General features: G+C 33.9%; 2 protein-coding genes across 4 annotated transcripts; one reads left to right on the plus strand and one right to left on the minus strand.

Annotated features, from left to right (window-relative positions):
• Nucleotides 1-216: 216 nt before the first annotated feature.
• Nucleotides 217-12,165, plus strand: Bm6419 (Uncharacterized protein; the record flags this gene model as incomplete). 2 transcript variants are annotated; one of them, XM_043074171.1, is made up of 30 exons in its annotated part: nucleotides 217-329; nucleotides 862-1,039; nucleotides 1,203-1,284; nucleotides 1,750-1,882; nucleotides 2,298-2,403; nucleotides 2,582-2,674; nucleotides 2,850-2,993; nucleotides 3,402-3,632; nucleotides 3,883-3,966; nucleotides 4,134-4,190; nucleotides 4,361-4,456; nucleotides 4,529-4,691; nucleotides 4,978-5,060; nucleotides 5,427-5,501; nucleotides 5,790-5,964; nucleotides 6,189-6,339; nucleotides 6,602-6,782; nucleotides 7,177-7,284; nucleotides 7,680-7,840; nucleotides 7,929-8,063; nucleotides 8,201-8,345; nucleotides 8,767-8,926; nucleotides 9,060-9,247; nucleotides 9,337-9,458; nucleotides 9,976-10,079; nucleotides 10,154-10,310; nucleotides 10,689-10,937; nucleotides 11,020-11,230; nucleotides 11,422-11,629; nucleotides 11,978-12,165. In XM_043074171.1, 30 exons carry the CDS (start codon nucleotides 217-219, stop codon nucleotides 12,163-12,165), a joined length of 4,281 nt encoding a protein of 1,426 aa, XP_042930105.1. The 2 variants fall into 2 exon arrangements, with proteins under 2 accessions (XP_042930105.1, XP_042930106.1); XM_043074172.1 differs by lacking the exon at nucleotides 217-329 and having other exon boundaries at nucleotides 869-1,039.
• A 2,578-nt stretch (nucleotides 12,166-14,743) lies between these two features.
• Bma-ark-1 (Uncharacterized protein) lies at nucleotides 14,744-17,964 on the minus strand (the record flags this gene model as incomplete). Of its 2 annotated transcripts, XM_001898770.2 has the most annotated exons (9): nucleotides 14,744-14,791; nucleotides 14,965-15,259; nucleotides 15,432-15,682; nucleotides 15,836-16,060; nucleotides 16,273-16,452; nucleotides 16,624-16,767; nucleotides 17,006-17,160; nucleotides 17,346-17,533; nucleotides 17,906-17,964. In XM_001898770.2, the coding sequence occupies 9 exons, from the start codon at nucleotides 17,962-17,964 to the stop codon at nucleotides 14,744-14,746; spliced, it is 1,545 nt and encodes a 514-aa protein (XP_001898805.2). The 2 variants fall into 2 exon arrangements, with proteins under 2 accessions (XP_001898805.2, XP_042930107.1); XM_043074173.1 differs by lacking the exon at nucleotides 17,906-17,964 and having other exon boundaries at nucleotides 17,346-17,520.
• Nucleotides 17,965-18,053: the final 89 nt, after the last annotated feature.

The raw sequence follows: 18,053 nt of genomic DNA on the forward strand, positions 1-18,053 counted from the left end.
GGTTGATTGCTGTTACCATTGCGTTAGCGTTTTTGGCTCGATGAGGGGAAAGGAGGAGGGGGAGGGGACATCATTATGTCCGTGTTGTGTTTTGGTGGATATTTCCGGTTCTCTCTGTAGGCAGCATATCGGATCTAAAATTCTCATTTTCACGCAGTCCGCTTCAGTTTTATACTTTAACTCTCCTGCAAAAATGATGCATTACGTGTTGACCACATGAAACGTCACTTCCACCGTCCATTGCGTGCAATTATTGTTAAATTTTTAACAACTTTATTAATTTTTCACGAGGTTGCACCGACTGAGACCAGCGATTTAAATAATCTAACGTAAGTTTGGAAAGTAATTACTTGTTTCAAACATTCCCTATATGTATGACAATGTTAATTGTTTTCCCGGGGTTACTTCGATCAGTAACAAATTATTTCTGTCATGTTATCAACTAATTGGTCACATCATCATTACTTCATATTATTATTAAGAGAAGATCTGATAAAAGGTTGTTAATCCATGAGTGGCACTCTCATATGCTGTTGTAAAGCCATTGTAATTAAATCTTTTTCAAATAAGGATCAGGACAAAAAGTATTCAAGATTTCATAAATATATAAAGAAGGCTGAATTATGAAGCGACACCTGCTCCCTTCCCCTCATCCTCTTTCCCTCTCTCTAAATTCAGGAAAAATCTGTCTAGTGGTCAAAGATCGTGTACATTCTTACAAAAGGGGTTAAAATGAGGCCGAAATACGACCTTCATTTGATGGAGGGGAATTAATCCATGAAAGGACTCGGAAAGTCCATAAATATCTGTAAAATCCGCGAGAGGATTCTTAAAAATAGCACTCATAGAGTGTTTTTGCAGAAATTTAATGGATGACATAGGTGTATCATTGTCAGAAATAGTCGAGGTGCGTGGTTGTGGCCTAAACGATGATGAATTGCTTGCATTAATTATCATTGGCTGTGAAGTGCTTACTAAGACACCTGCAGGGGTATTCTCCCCCGAGCACGTCATTTTACACACTGATGGTGAACTTGAGGTTTGCATTTGGTCTATTCATTAATTCCATGTTCTTCGAAAAGTATGCAAAAATTATTCTAGAAGGCTTTAAAAACCATCTTTTATAATGAAATGATATAATGTTATATTTAAACATTATAGACAATTTCACGTTGTTTAATAATTCTTTGGTGTTTTCTCAGATAAAATCCGTCTCGAGAGATAAAGTAAGCAACAAATATGTGCCTCCTGAAATGAAAGAAGGCAATACTGATGTTGATTCTGGTATTAATTTTATATATTTATATACGTTTATATATTTTTTTTTCAGACCTTACTGAGTTACAAAAATTCCTTGCTAAAGGAAGAGTTTGATAAAAAGTATAGACTTGAGCTCTTTTAGATTTCAATATATCTCTACCAGTCTTTATTGAATAATAATCATTTGACGTTATTATTAAATCTTTTTCGTCTAATTATCTGTGAGAAAGATTCTTGTTCCTTATCATTTACATTAACTGGCAAACTTCAACATAAGTTGTCTAGAATGCAGCTGAAAAATCCGGAATTTTTTTCTGTATGATTTGCAGTTTCATAAATGCTGAGAATGTACTAAATCTTTGCAGAAACATCCCAATTATTTATTCCAATACAGCACAAGTGGTTGGTTTTCTAAGAAATATACCAGTCAACTATTCATTTGGTCATTTTTTTGTTCGCTTTTTAATGCTAATCTCTGCCATTGTTTAGGTGCTGTGCATGTATACTGTCTCGGAGAAGTTATTCGATTTGCTGGTGGTGCTGAATCAGACAATGCAGATTTGTTTTCCTTGTTAAACGTAATGACGGTGGATCATATTGCTACACGGCCATCCGTCACTCGGTTTGTTTACTGTTTCACTAATCCTTGCGGTACTCTAAACTTACTTTCTACGACTGTAAGCTATTGTCATTTCCATGTTTTTACTGGAACATTATTTGCAATTTTTTTATCCTAGAGATGGCGTATTTTCTGGAGAGTTCAGAACGATTGAAAGAATGTATAACTTATTTCCCTTATAAAATAATTACATTTTCGTTTTTTCGAATTTTAAATTATTTCTGATTATCAAGCAACAAATCTTCATTGCTTTATTTTTTCCCTTCATAAAAACAAAAAATCCCCATGTTGGAAAACTTTGTTATACGTAACCTTTCAGGTTGTATATATTCCTGCCATATTCCTTTCTTTTCGGTACACATTCGGGTTGTGTCCCTCATATTTACAGGGAAAACTTAATTTCTTTAAATTTTTGGAGGCTTGGACAAATGGCTAAAAATAAGCTTACAATTCAAAATCCAAAGGCTTTGCTGGCAGAAATGTATATCTTGGTTATGGGTGACGAAGCGGAGGATATCGATGATGTAAGTGACGTCTACTTTAAGTTTCAGTGCAATATTTGTCCAGATAGCGCATATAAAAGTTTTTAATCGCGATCAGTTGGATGTGGTTTTGATATCTGATAGTTACACATGGGGAAAAAGTGCAAACCTTGTGCGTGTTAGTGTTTTCTTTTGCTATGATGAATATTCTTTATTTCAGTTGGACATTTCTTCTGGTGAATACATGCCAAATTCTCTTGATGAAAATGGTGGTTTGAGGAACTTAAAGTGGGACCAAACTGGAACAACCATGGTGTCGTAACCTTAGATGTTGGATTATAACTGGAAATGAAAAATACATATTATAGGAATTTTTATGGATTCTTGAATGTTGATGCATAGCATTCAAATTATAGTTTATGTTTTATGAAAGTTTTCTTTGTTTGGTTTTTGGGAAACCTTGAATTACTATGACCATGTTATTTTAGAGTGTCACCTGTGATCGGTCTAGAAAAGTGGCACATGCAGATCCATTTGATGGTGTAGAAACCGATATTTGGAAGTTGTCAGGGAGAAATCCATTTAATTCAGTAACAGTCGCATATGAAAAAGTATTGCCAGAAGCAAAAATTGTAAGTGTGAATTTGTTTATCCCATCTAGTAAAGCTTTGCTGAAGGACTGATTTATAAATTACTTCTGCGTCCAAGTTTGACACTCCTTTCTTTATTCTATGTCAGTTTCTAATTCGAAAAATGGGTGGTCCGTCTTTTTCAGTCGAATTCCCTTGGGAAAACCTGATCTCTCACAGAAGCAACTTCCTCGTAGTATCCTGGTGTTGCTGGTTTTTTTGTTTAGATAGTTAAAGTAGAAATGGTGCAGCAGTGCAAGATGAATAAATGGAGAAAATAATGAATGGAAATTCACAACCTATTCTCAACTTTCTTTAGAATATAAAATCCGTATGTTTAACTGATGGGGCGGATACAACATTACAGTGTTTTTTTGTTATCTTTAAAAATACGATGATACCCCTTTGCAGGGAAGCAGTCCATTACAAGAAGAGAAGCAACAAAACTTATCTGTAGGTAAAATTGAAGTGCTTTTGGAACAAAGTGAAGAAGAGGAAGGAAAACCAGTATTTGAGAGCAGTTTGTTAACGAAATCTCTTTCTTACAATTTTGATGATGATATTGTGGAATATAGAGAAGAAAATGTTTCTTCTGATGAACTGAGCTCCACGCTAGTACTTCCTGAAGGACATATTGACAAGGTTAGATTTTATTAGTGTGATAACATTAATGGAGATACTGGTTACCATTTGATAAATGATTAGACTATCAAGCCTTAGTTTTATGTGACGTAATGTACTTACTGGAACATTGGATGGCTCTTTTACATTTATATTGTAAGGGGTTAGCAAGGACATTGTTATCAAGAGTGAATTTACATAATTTTTTAATATTGTTTAAAAGCTTTAAACCAGATTATGTTAATATCTTTTAAGAAGAGTTTAATTTAAGGTGGACGAAAATTTGGATTATGATGGTCACGGCCTTCTTGCTACTAATGTCATTCACGAATGTAATGACTCTTTGTTTTCGGAGGTTAGTGAGAAAGCAACACTTTTTATCATCTCAATTATTAGGGAACTTGGATAAGAAACTCAAATTAGGTATATTATCATTTTTTTATCCTTACATTCATTTGTGAAGTTTAATGTAACGAGAGGTGTGTCATTCATTTAACATTCACTCACTGCATACCTTTTTAGGTTGACGAAAGTCAAAAAATGATTGGATCTACAGTTCTTTCTTCAGGCGGCCAAAATGTATGTTCGATGTAGTTTCACAATTTTTCGTCCATCGATTCAATTTGCCGTAGGATTGTTTGTTTTCTTGACAGCTTCCCCGCGAATATAAAAGCGAGCCAATCCATATCACTGCCATTTTTATCCTTAGCTCTTCTGTTATGCATGAAATCATTTTATTATCTGTTTAGAGTATTGATAAACAAAATTTACTCGGAGAACCTATCTGTGAGTCACTGTCCGGTAATAAAAATGAGGACGTGCCAGTGGTTGTCTTAGCAAAAAAAGTGAGTTATTTTCATAAAATATTCTGAGAAAGGGATTTTTTGGCTAAGACATCTTTACTGGCTCCAATACAGGAAAATGAAAAAGCACGGACATCGCCAGTTTTGGAATCTAGAGTAAAAGGAATATTGGCTCCAATACTGGAAAATGGAAAAGAACGGCTATCGCCAGTTTTGGAATCTAGGGTAAAGAGAATCGTAGTCACAAAAGAAGCATCTGTTGGCTCAGTTGCAGCTGGTTGGTTGATTATTCTTATTATTTTTTTGATTTAATCGTATTATAACTTGTTGCGGTTAAGTGTTGATATTTTTGTGATACTTTGATTTTTCTTGTATTGTACCTCCAAATTTATTTGCCTTTTTCTGGGATACTGCTGCTGGTATTGTGATGTATATTCAGATTTTATTGTGATGGTTGAAAATGGTTATGAGGAAGCCTTATTGCAATATTGACTAAAGCTTAAAACATTAGGTTCTGGTCTATATTTAAAATGCTGACTCTTGTATTTCTGAACTGTTTTTAGAACAGCAATTCATGAGAAGAAATTCGCTTTTGCCAAATAGGATAAGTGGGCGGAAGTCTTCATCGAAACATTTTAAGCGAAGGGTAAGAACATACTATATTCTTGATTTAATATATTCATGGTTAACCAAATTAAACCAGACGGCCTCTTTTGATATTTGTATTATGTCGCCAATGACAGTTTATTTAATACAGAATATCAAAAGACTAATTTATCAACTAGCGTCGTATATCATTTCTAGGGAATCTGTGCCTGGTTATTTTGCTCTTCAGTAGCCCCACTATTGGAGGATATGCTGTACAAAACTGCTGAAAGTCCTAATAATTCACTGTGAATTATAGTTTAATAATAGTGCTACTTTGCCCCGATCTTTTTTGGACGGAAACATTTTTTAAAGCATTGATTTCGAGTTTTTGCGAAAGTTCATATTTTTATGTCTTTAATTTCAGTTGAAAGCGGAACCAGAGTTTGTAAGAAATGCAAATACGTCATCCATATGTTTGAAGGCACCTGCTCAAAGAAAAGTTATTATTTTATGCAGATATAGTCTTATACATTTGCAGTGTACATTACTGCTCTATTGCATGTCTTATAAAAGCTTTGTGTTTTAGGAAAACTTTCGTTCTGAAGCATTCAATGTAAAGTAATGAAATAAGGAGTGTGAGACGGAAAAGTTTTATCATTATGATGAAGTAGCCTACAGCAAATATTTGAGAGGAGTAGATTATTGTATTACTTGAATCAGGTGTATTCGTTTAACAAATGATCCGTAATGTTCGATGTTTGTTTTTTTTTTTTTTTTTTTTTTGCAGAAAAAAGTGACGCTTCACAGAATAGAACATACGGACGTAACTGTTGAGCTGCTTAGTGGGAAACATGTTGAAGTGAGCTGTCGTTCAGATGCTGTTGCATCGGAAATTGCTGATGTTGTCATGAGGCACATGAATTTCAGTGAGAACTCGTTCTTTGGTTTGACTATACTGAGAGGTATGTTTAACTTATTTTGTGTTTATTTCGCAGTTGGCGTCATAATGAAGCGTCCTCCTATAAGGGAATTACCGATAGACCGAATGATTTATTGTTATCATAAAAGTTGCTTAGGATATATTGTCATAAAACCGAAATATTGTAATTCTCCATGTATATAATATTTTACCAACCTCTTCAAGAGTGAAACTGTCTTACATACCAAATTTCTGTTAGCTCTGTAGATGGCGAGCATTTCTTTTTGGATGGTCATCAGCGTCTGGAAAAATTCGCACCACCAGGGTGGAAAAATGCAAGACAATATGGATCATCCAGAAGGCTTTATATGTTATTTCTACGCTTTCGATATTATCCAGCATCAGTCGCTTTTATGCGGTTTGTTTTCATAATATAAAAAGTTATTCCATTTTAAGGTGTGATGCGAAGAAAGAAATTCTTCCATCATGCTGAATGTGTTTCTTAATCTTTTCCGTTTCTGTGTTGCCTCACTTTTTATCATTTATAGGGTTTCTTTATTGCTGCACTTTTTATAACTGTCGCTACATTCGAGATATGTGATTACTATATTTGAAATAAAGCTTACCATATCAGATTACTCATTTAAAAAAAAAAAAAAAAAATGAGTGGACCGTTTCAGAACTGAAGTTGTACTTCATGAATTATACTTACAATTGCGACGAGACATTTTGGATGATCGCATTCAACCGAAACGTGATTTATTGTATGATCTAGCTGCATTTGCTTTGCAAAGCGAATACTCTGATCAACCTAATGTAACAGTTTTGGACTATTTTGATCTGCGACATTATATACCGAAGGTCATACTTTAATTCTTTTAGAACTTAATATTTTATTGTTAGTATCTCTGTAATATTTATTTATTCATCTTCGCGATTTGTGTTGAGATACTTTTGGACAACGATGTTGAGGACCTATAAAGTCTTTTATCCCTAACTTTTTGAACCTTTAATTGTTATCGAATTATCATTTATTCATAGCTCTACCTCTTTTAAATCTATTTCTGTAAACAAGTCTGTATCGTTCGATAATAATAAATTATTTCAAATTTCCACGACGGAAATGAATGTGTTAGGGAGGGTTAAATGAAGGGGAAGGAGAGATCAAAAAAATAAGCTTTTTCAATGACTGTTGACTTCAGATTGGCATGTATTCATGCACCAGCTATTTTGTTATGGTATGTTTTCACTTTAGAGATATTTGGATAACTGCAACGAAGAAGCGGTAATCAAAAATGTGGTCGAGAGGCATGGAAAACACCGCGGAATGAAGCAACAGGATGCTGAGAAGCGCTTTATTCTGGTGAGTTTCGTGTGTTTATTTCCTGATGCATTGCATAGTTTAGGATATATTGTAAAGCTTGAATCAGTATTTCTGTGATATTTCTCTACACTTCGCTAACCACTAACTTCATCAACTGCTGTATGATGGTGAAATAAGATAGTTGAATTCGTTCGTTTCATATTTCAGCACATTATGAACCTTACAGAATATTCAAGGTTTTTTTACTTGTCTATGGGAAGTCAACGGCAAGCTAGTATTGAAAAATGTAATCTGCTTTAATTCAGTGTCAGTAGCATAAATGATTTGTTTCTCTTAAAAATTTATGCATTCATCCAAAAGTTATGTTTTTGGCCAAACATAATTTCTTCGGACTTTCCTGTTGAGCAATAAATTCTTGTTGTTGTATTTGCTAGTTATGTCAACGGTTATTTGATTATGGTGCTCATTTGCATCGTGTATTCGCATCCAAACCATCAATAAATCTTGGTAATACACCTCTTGGTGATCCTGAAACTGGAGTGGCGCAATGGATTGGGATTATGACACGTGGTATTGTACTTTTCGAAGAAGAAAGGTTTTCATTGACTTTTTGGTCTTGAAATAATGAAAGCATTCAGAATGATTTTTGCTAGTTCCCTATATTATTTCAAACTGCTTTTTAGTGGTGGTCGGCATGTTCAGATAGAACACCTTTGGCAAAATACGCAAACTTTACAATTTGATAAAAAGCGCTTCGTGATTGCCTCCGAAATCCATGAACCGTCTATCAATATCTTCTATACCGATCATTATACAAAGTATGCGTGGAAAGTTGGTTTTGTACAGCATGCACTTATGTTTTGTTAGGTTGTGAAAAATGCTTTGCTTCGTAGTATTGTTGTTTTTTAATTCTGTGCAGTATTACATATCCATGTAGTTCAGCATTTTTTTGCAGAAGTGCCTATTTTGTCCGTTTTGCGGCTTCACAGCATCGCTTTATGATAAAAATGCGGCAGTGGAATCATACTTTAAGACGTGATAGTCCTTTTCAGTTCCGTAGAATGCCGGATGTTGGCGCAGACACTAATTTTATGGAAGAGGTTCTAGTTCTATTGTTCTTCCTAAATTATTGAGCATACTGAAAACAGTTTTTATCATCCTAAACCCATGTTGTAGTACAGATGAAAGAACCATGAAATGATTCACTTCATTGATGAATTCAGTTATCCAGATTTGCTTTTTCCATGACAAGTTTAATTCTGTCGAGAGTATGACCTTATCGTTTGTTAAATAATATTTTGGTTTAAAGTACTGTGTTTTACTGTGGTGCATCTTCACTAGGATTTTTTATTAATTTATATTAATTTATAAAATTTATAAGGTAATATAATGTGAGCATACTGTAACAACACCAGTCGAATAGGATGTATAATATGGATCATCAAATATGGTTAAGAATATTTTGAACTGTTACATAGCTGTGTGAAAATGATAATTCTCAATTTAATCTTATCGTTGTAGGTAGCACCGGTGTATTATATGAATTCTTCTGATATAAAAAACATGCCGGAGCGTGGTTTTACACGAACCAATAATCAATATTCCTCAAACGATGCCTTCTCAAAGAAATATGTAGAGACTATACATAGCTCCAATTTGAGACCGAGGATGAGTTCAATAAGTAATGTGTTTAAGTATTGAAATGCCCTCAGTATTATATGCCTGTTATGCTACTCATTGATTACTATTATTCATTTAGTGTGAAACTTTGCGGTCTTCAAAATTTCTTTTTGAGTGAAATCTTATCCATGTAGGTGATGAAATTTCGGAAGAGACTTCTCCTGAAGAATTCGTTGAGAGTGGTGATGGATATATTTTGGAAATTTTGCTGGAAAAAGATCCAAATACTGGGCTTGGTTTAACGTTGGTCGATGGTAATCTGAATGGTATAAAAGGTGTATATGTGAAGTCTGTATCAGAAGGAGGTGTTGGAAAAAAAGGAGTTAGTTAATGTTCCGAAACTTCTATGTCGTATCTTTCTTTTTAATGTGATATTGTGTTATGTTTTTGATTTAACTTTTGAAAATTTAGGGAGTGAATGTTGGTGATCGACTACTAAGTGTCAATAACGTGTCACTTATTGGTAGGGATAGACATGTAACTGTCGATTTAGTGAGAAAATGTGGCAATTTTGTCCATTTGAAAATTTTTAGGTAGGTTTTTTTTTTTTTTTTTTCTCATAATCATGAAATATAAGTTTCTATTGTATTACGTGGCAACATGAGGGTATATCGTTTGTTTTGGTCTTTCATTTGAACCAGGTGCTTGAGCTTGCTGAATATGGCAGTTATCCCCTCTCTACTGTTTCCCGTGCGATAAGATTAATTTGTAGATATACTCTGTCATTTCTTGTTCTTCGTATTTTTTCGAGGTTACAGGTGACTATGATGGCAGCAATAACTTGCACAAAATCTTCAGATTTGTTAATCCTTTTCTTTTCAAGAAAACTTTAATTTTAACCTAATATTCATTATTCTTTTCACTGTTTTACACCTGTTTGTTGTTAAGCCGTACTGATTGAGAAATCTTCGCATTCTCTGATGACTTACTCTGCTAACTAGTTTAATATCACAAGCTTTCGTAACGCTTTTCATAATTTCCAAGTTATAATTTCGTTTTGTGAATTAGAAGTTATCTTACAATTTTTTAAATAAAATCCAATATTTTAAGGTTAGAAGCGGTAACATCTGCACTTGCTTCTGGTATTATTAAAGACAAGACAGCGATTGACGATCAGAAGGGGTATAAAAATCATTCACTCTCTGTTAGTGAAGGTTGGTCTATTTCGGTGACTAAGGTTCTGTAGTATATATATTCTTGACACCATAACCTATTTCGCGATTTGCAGAACTGAGATCAAGAACGCCACCACCGCCAAGAAAGTATTCAAATACCTTGAAGAAACGTATAAGAGCTGTTAGTGACTTTGGCGCTGTTGGTGACACTTTACCGGATTTAAATAGCGAAGATTTATTATCAAACCTTAGAAATGAATCAAAATTAGGGTAAAATTCTGTCATATCTTTCTTATTGTTATTAGAAAAGGAATTTATAAGAGAAGGAAATTGAAATGGTAATTTCTGCTTTATTTTCGGAGCAAAGATGGTGGTTTTCATAGAGCCGTTTTTTTAATGTAGGTGTCGGAGAAAAAAACTTTTATTCTAAAAATGTTTAGCTAGTTAAATTTCATTAATATGGAGAATCCAGTTAGCTTCTCTATCATGAACTGCTACATCTCACTTCGTAGTAAGAGAAGATTTTAAAAGATATAGTTTGAACTGTTTAAAATGAGGTAGCAACAAGTCATTTGAAAATTTTCTAAATGTAACTGCTTAGGTATATGTTAGTTTATTATCAGTGCTAATGATTGTTATTATTTTCAGATATTTACGACCAGAGACTTCGTTGAATGACGAGGTTGAATGCAGAATGCGATATGAAGTGCCGGTAGTATCCATGTACAAATTCGAAGGTATTGATGATGAACTGATAGAACATTCTCCAAAACGATGTAGTACAATACCATATTTTCCATTTAAAGCGAGTGAAAATGATTGGGTGAAAATAGGGAAGAGTGATAGTGACCAACAAAAAAGCTCATTCAACGACTGGAAATCAGTGCAGGATTATAGGTATTGCGAAAATTTTTTTTTTTTTGTACTTTACAGGAAGTTATCGAATGGAAATAATTTTATATAGTTCCAGTACTTCTAGAAAGAAGCCAAATCTTGATTGGGCTGATGACCTGGATGATATTGTGGAACCGCTTCCCTCCGATGTTTCGATGATCACTCTCGAGCGTAATGAATCTGGTAGCCTTGGTTTTCAAATTGCATCTAGCGGAGGTATTGTGTATGTAAAGCAAATTACTGCAGAACCTGCACTTTCATGTCCTGATATTCAAGTGGGAGATAGGATTATATTGGTTTGTTTCAAATTCGATGTTAGCTTCAAGTTTTTTTTTTTTTCTTTCTAAACTTTTTTTCTTTTTTTGAGATGTTTAGGATTTCGTTTACTTTTTTTTTCAACTTAAATATATTGTGACAAAAAAAAAAAGAAAACATTTGTTGGACATTTTTATTGTATAATACATGTGTTTTAGAGTTTTTGTTGCAGGTAAATCATGAGAAGGTGCAAAACCTAACGCATCAGCAGTTGGTAGATCTATTAAGAAAGAGTGGTGAAAGAGTGATAATAGGCTTGCAAAACTCAAACAAAGAAGTACGTGCTTGTGATGAAGGCGAACAGACTGTACGAGTTGTTTTGGAGAAATCTCATACGGGTTCGCTTGGTCTGAGCTTAGCAAAGAAGACTGGTTTTGATGGTATGTTACCAATTTTGATACTTATTATTCTTAGTTTTTAATTTTTTTTATGTGTCATCAATATGGATGCCGATTTTCTATCGTTTTCATTCTTTCAACAGAAAAGAGTTTTCATATGTCCAGTTTTAGAAATTGTATTTTTATAAAGGATTTGTTTCTTTTCTTTTTATAGATTTATTTTAATGTTCTTTCAATTTTAGAATAAGATTTGTATTAAATTTGACAACTATCACTATTTTCCATTCATAGAATGTCACAACTGTATTTTGTCCTTCGAAAGAGAATCAAAGTCCAGATGTCTGAATCATATTTTGCTATATTCCATTGGTTTAGCATGAAATATTTTAGGAATTTACATCCGAATGATCAGCAGTGGTAGCGCTGCGGATATTGATGGAACACTGCATATCGGTGATAAAATTTGGAAAGTCAACGGTCAATCAGTAAATAGTTATACACCTGGTGCTATCGTTGATTTATTAAAAGCTACAAATAATCCCGTAGAAATTATTGTAAAACGAGACATCATCAAGTAATTAGTTTGTAATCTTAAATTTATTTCCTGTCGCGTTAGTTTTCACAGACTTCAGTCTTCTATTAGTTATAGTGATATTACTAATCAGGTTTTGCAGTAATGGTAATTGTCCTTTTTTTTTTCACTCAACTCATTTTGCTTCATTCTCTTTCATGTCTCTGTTAAGCTCTAATTTGTAGATGTAACATGTGTTATGTTATTCATGCTATCACTGTGTATGTGAAACTTTTCATGTGTTATGCATTCCTTTTTCATTGATGTTGCATGATGGAATTCATAATATTGTATGCTATGCGCAATGTTATTTTATATATAATTTATCGTCACCATTTCAATAACCATTATCTGTTTTAACTTACTGCATCCGGAAAGATGGGTTTTTATGTATTTACTGATTACAGTTTCTTGGCTTCAAATTATCAATGAATTATTTGAATGGATGGTATTTATTATTGCTGTATTATATCAAACATTTTATTGTCTTGATTTCTTGTTTGAAATTTGCTATTAGATTATCCAGAGCGGTATGTTGAATTTTCCAGTTGCCAAATAGCATATTTTTCTAGGTAGTGATTTGTTTGCCTTAATTTAAAAAATTTGCTCAACTAAGACACTTTTGCAAGTAAAAACGGTGTCTCTTCTTCATTATTTTGATGTTTATACCTTTATTAGCAAACCGTTTTGTGATTACACGTTAGGCTTGAAGTGTACTTTGTGTGGCAGTGCAGGTTTATTTATGTATGCAATTCGACAATGCATTTGTAGCGTTCCGATATACAAAAAATTGTGTGGCGTACCGAAAAGCGAAGTTCTTTTTACCATTTGTCCTCAAGTTGATGGATTCATGGCGAAATCAATTAGGATAACCGTTTTGTCACCAATTAAAGTATAGTGAACTCTATGTACTACTACATCTTTATGTTTTTGCAAATTTTAATGATGGCTTAAATGATTATTATTTCTTCAATGCAGTACAATGTGTTCTACACATATATGTGTTTGGTTGCTCAGTTCCTTTCTGTATAAAAAAAGCGTACCATCTGCTTGTAACAGAGCTTCGGTATTTGATCGTCAGTGGATACTGTGAATTCAATATCTCAGCCTTATTATTTCAGCAAGATGAAAGGCAAACCAGTCAGGGTTCAAAAGGATGGAAATTGGTGAACCAAAACATACGAGGAGAATGACCGTCAGCATGAATCTTCAAGCTCCTATGCTGATTTCTCACTTTTGTGCATTTGCGACAGTTAGCCTTGGTTCGTGTTGTGAGGCGTGACAGTTTAATAAACTTTTTCAATTAAAGTCAATTGTTAATTGTGCTTGCAGAATAATTTGTATGGTAGAACTGTTCTGTTCCTCAACAAACTGTTGTGGGATTCTGTGAGAATGCTTTTATATAAATTCTTTACTCTCTCGATATTTTTTAGACAATACCTAGTAGAACTGCTCACATTAAACTATTAAAATAAAATTGTTTAAATTTCGGGATTATCGCTTGGCTCTTTGCATATTTTTCCCAGTTTCTCCTATTCGTTGCATTTCTTTTTTGTAGATTCATCATCACCACGTCATCTCTCCTTTATTTACCACCTTGTCAGCGTTTGTATTATTATTTGCATACCAAAAATATCAGTGATGATAATTGAGACGTTCTCGTAGGCTTGTTACTGTTTATATGTAGTTTATTTTCGATATATGAACTAGATACAGTATTTCTCCGTTCTTGAAATTTCATTCCTTACTACTGAGTGATTTACTTGTCATGTTCTCATTTTCCTGTTCTCATCCACAGTTTGGAAGTAATGAGTAGTGATAGAGGGAATATTCATACTATGATGCTACGCATTTTTCTGGTGTACAAGCACTTATAATTTCCTTAGCAAGTGTTTAAGTTGCAACTTCCTTTTTTTTTTTTTTTTTCTTCGTTTATTTAATGTATTCATTTCCATTTACTGTAAAGTTGCATACATATTGACAAATACATATATATTGCTTGGATGGCTTTAATAATTCCTTTGTGATTAAGTGTTATATATATATTGAGCGCACTCAGAAACGCCATTTCTAATCTCACTTCTATTAAAGGCTAATGTTTCACGCCTCTAGATACTTGCCGAACTTTTTTTCATCTGCATTCTATATTCTAACCAGCTGCTCCCTGAATGAATTAACTTAAAATTTACGTAAACAATTAAATATGATGACTTTTGCCGCAAAAACTATATATGAACCGACAGTAAAAAAACGTACATTTGCAGAAGTGACTAAGAAAATTTGAGAAAAATACTGGAACTAAAAGCTAAACACGTAAAGCTAAAACTGGAATTTAGATATAAGTGTCGAAAGTGATATACATGCAACATCATGAAAACCAAATATTGACTTCAAAACTGAAAGACTGCCAACTACAAAGTACCTGTTATGAAAATCATGCTGCTGCTAATACTAAGACACATCTCCATTTTGAATGCAATTGAATGCAAAACACTGCGAACAATCGTTTTGAAAAAAAAAAACTAGAAAATCATCCTTAAATTCATATACATCTTTGATGAATAAACACCCATAGCATTAGAGATTCAGTGAGCTGTTGTAGATGACTTTACTGATACTTCATTTTTACCGAACTGGAAAAGTAATGAAATAAGTTGAAATCCAAATCCAAAAATTATAAGACGAAACTGTTACGACCAGTACGAAGTCTGTTGCCAGTAATGTGGATACATTTTTCTCAGGATTAAGTATAGCTTAGTACGCGCGTATTCTAAACTAAAGGAACAATTCTGTAGAATGGATTTACCTGTAATAATCCAAAAGCTGTCCCATCAACTCCAACATGACAAGTGTGGTGAATGTTACCTTGAGGTTCACTTATCAACAACTTCTTATGGCTATTCTTGTCTTGTGTCTCTTCTTTATCATGGAGAGAGATTTTTGAATGTGCTAAAAGGGGAACTGATGACAAGTATTGATTGCATTTGCTGTTCGACAATTCGATGGCAAGCTTTGCAACTGTTTCTTCGGGTCTAAATAAACCTGTTCGACCATTTCGCATGTATCCACGCCAGAAGTAGCCATCTGGATATGTCGAAGGACTGAAACTTCAATCTAAATCACCGGAAGTCTTAACTAGAGTAAGGTAGGGATTAACATTTGATCTACAATGAGAACACACACTAGACACCTGAAATCTGTCTAAGAATGCCATCACATAACAAACACAGGAAGAAATCATTGCTCGACTAAAAACACAAACTAATTACTAACCACTTATCAAGCACAATTATGGTTTCATTCTTTAAATACTGGAGGTGGTCAATGATTCCGTCACAGCAAGATGCCACAGTAACTAGACACTGAGGCATGATTTCTGGAAGTTCGCGGACGATGTCAGTAAAAGAAGGACGTTCTTCCGGTTTGTGAGTCCAGCATTGCATCATGAGTTCATAGAATTCACGTGGACAAGCGTCTGGACGTTCCAATCTTTGTAAATTTGGATAGTCTATTGCTGCTAATATCTGAAAAAGCAATGTGCTGAAGAGGCTATAATAAAGAAAACAGAAAATCTTGAACAATCTGAACGAAGGACTAGTTAGAGAATATCCCAATACGATCCATATTATTGGATTTTTTTTCCAAGTAACCTTACTGAAAGACGAAACAAAAATAACCTGTGCACCGCTAAAGCCAGCCCATGGCATCTGACCGAAAGAAAATATTTCAAATAATGTCACACCATATGACCAGACGTCACTGGCAGACGTAAACTTTAGGTAATTAATGGCCTCAGGGGCACACCACGCGATCGGTAGTTTTACTGCTTCTGAAAATTCGCTTCGATAATAATCTTCGCCCATGCCCAAAAAACGGCTTAATCCAAAATCCGAAATCTTCACCTGCAATTAGCTGCAGAATTTAATATATGGCACTCTCAACAAATGTGTTAATATTTATTTCACCATTGTTTTACCATTGTCTCCTTCACTTGTTCTATATCACCCTATTTTCACTTCTTAAACATATCAGCCTTCATTTTCAAGAAGATAAAGAGAACAAAGGAAACGTCCTTTCACAATCTATATGTTATAATGAAAAAGCATCCATTTACCCTTTCAGTAGAAAAAACAAGAACATTTCGTGCTGCAAGGTCACGATGAATAAGTCTTTCATCTGATATGTACTTCATGCCCTGCGCAATTTGTACCGAAAATTTACAAAGTGTATCCATAAAAAATGTAGCACGTAGAAGGCACTCCAGTAATGATCCACAAGGTGCCAATTCAGATACCTGGACGAATGTAATTGAAATAATTCAAGCAGATACTAATATATTTTAAAACTGAACGACGGAGTGAAAAAACAAATAACAGAAAAATCAGTATAATAAATGATGCTGCCTTTTCAGATGATGAACATTTGTTGTGAAAAAAAAAATCTATTTCCCCAACCAAAAACCAACCAACATAACTGCTTTAGTATCCAATACTACACCATAAAGTCTGACAACACATTCATGACCCATCTTGTGCAATACTGCGACTTCTTGCAAAAAATTAAGAGGATTGGCAAACAGTTTTTGAGGCAAAATACATTTCACAGCTACCTGAAACAGAGCTTTGCAAGCCATATTAAATTAGCCGTCATCTTGTCAGCAGTATGTAAACTTCGTAGTTGAAAATGAGAAAACCAAGAGTTCTTATATTTGAGTCTCCTTAAATAGCTCATGAACGGCCATATGCGACATAAATTGAACAAATATATCATATGTTATATCGAATGACTGACTTAGTGATTCTCGTGATTTAAAATCCAGTAGTAGTAAAATTATGCGTAGCAAATACCTGTATTTGCTCATTGTTATTTGAATTATTCCAAGCGGCTTGATAAACAGATCCGAACTCTCCTTTTCCCAACTGCTTGGATAAAATGATATTTTCCAGAGGTATAACGTGCTGCTCTTGGTAATTCGGTGAATGTTCTTTTTTCTTTAGCCTTTCTAAAAAAAAAATACAGATACTTTTTATATTATTGAAAAGTGTCAAAAAAGAGAAGAAAATAACTTGGGGATTCAAGCTTATGAATACACCAAGGTCGTAATAATGAGAAGTACTACTACTGATGAAATATCATAATTTGTCAACTAATGGAAATTGAAATAAGAAATATGAACGAAAGTGATGCCTTTGCCAAGGATCTTCCTTCGTAACTTTCCCATAATCGAAGACTTGGAAAATCTCCGACAGCAAACTTCTTGCAAGCGTTTTTGCTCCGGTCTGCTCATACCAATTTTGTTCAGGTCTTTCTTATCCACATAACTCATATCAGCCGCATTACGTAACCTCAGGACCGTTCGCATGGAATGTTCATAACTGAAATAACTTAATTGAGATTACCTACAAACATACTCCTTATTTATCACAAGAAGTTATTGATCTTACATCACACACTAATTCTAAGAGAAGCAAGTTTCTTGAAATTATATACAGTTTTCCACAATCCACAAGTATTAATCAACTAATTATTATTTTAAAATGGTCTACGATCAATTAATAGAACTTTACAACTTTGATGAATTTAATTTGAGGTCAACTTTTTGTCTAATTTTACATAGTTTAATCTATAAGTAATGTATTTTAATTGGATAAGAATTGGGAGCAGCTTTGTCGTATTTAATATCATCACTCATCAATTTGGCTGCTTGCAACTGCTAAGCTTAAAAGCAAATGAAAGGAAAAATGCACCACAACAAATCGGCTTCATATAATAATTCCGAAATGGTGCACTGTTCCGCTGCCATCATCCTTTCAGCACTTTTATTGGATTGTAAGTTGTGAATAATCTCTGTACAATCCAAAATTTCCGGTAGCTAATCTACAACATCCTGAAAAC

This window comes from Brugia malayi, assembly GCF_000002995.4.
Source record: "Brugia malayi strain FR3 genome assembly, contig: Bm_v4_ChrX_scaffold_001, whole genome shotgun sequence".
NCBI lineage: Eukaryota > Metazoa > Nematoda > Chromadorea > Rhabditida > Onchocercidae > Brugia > Brugia malayi.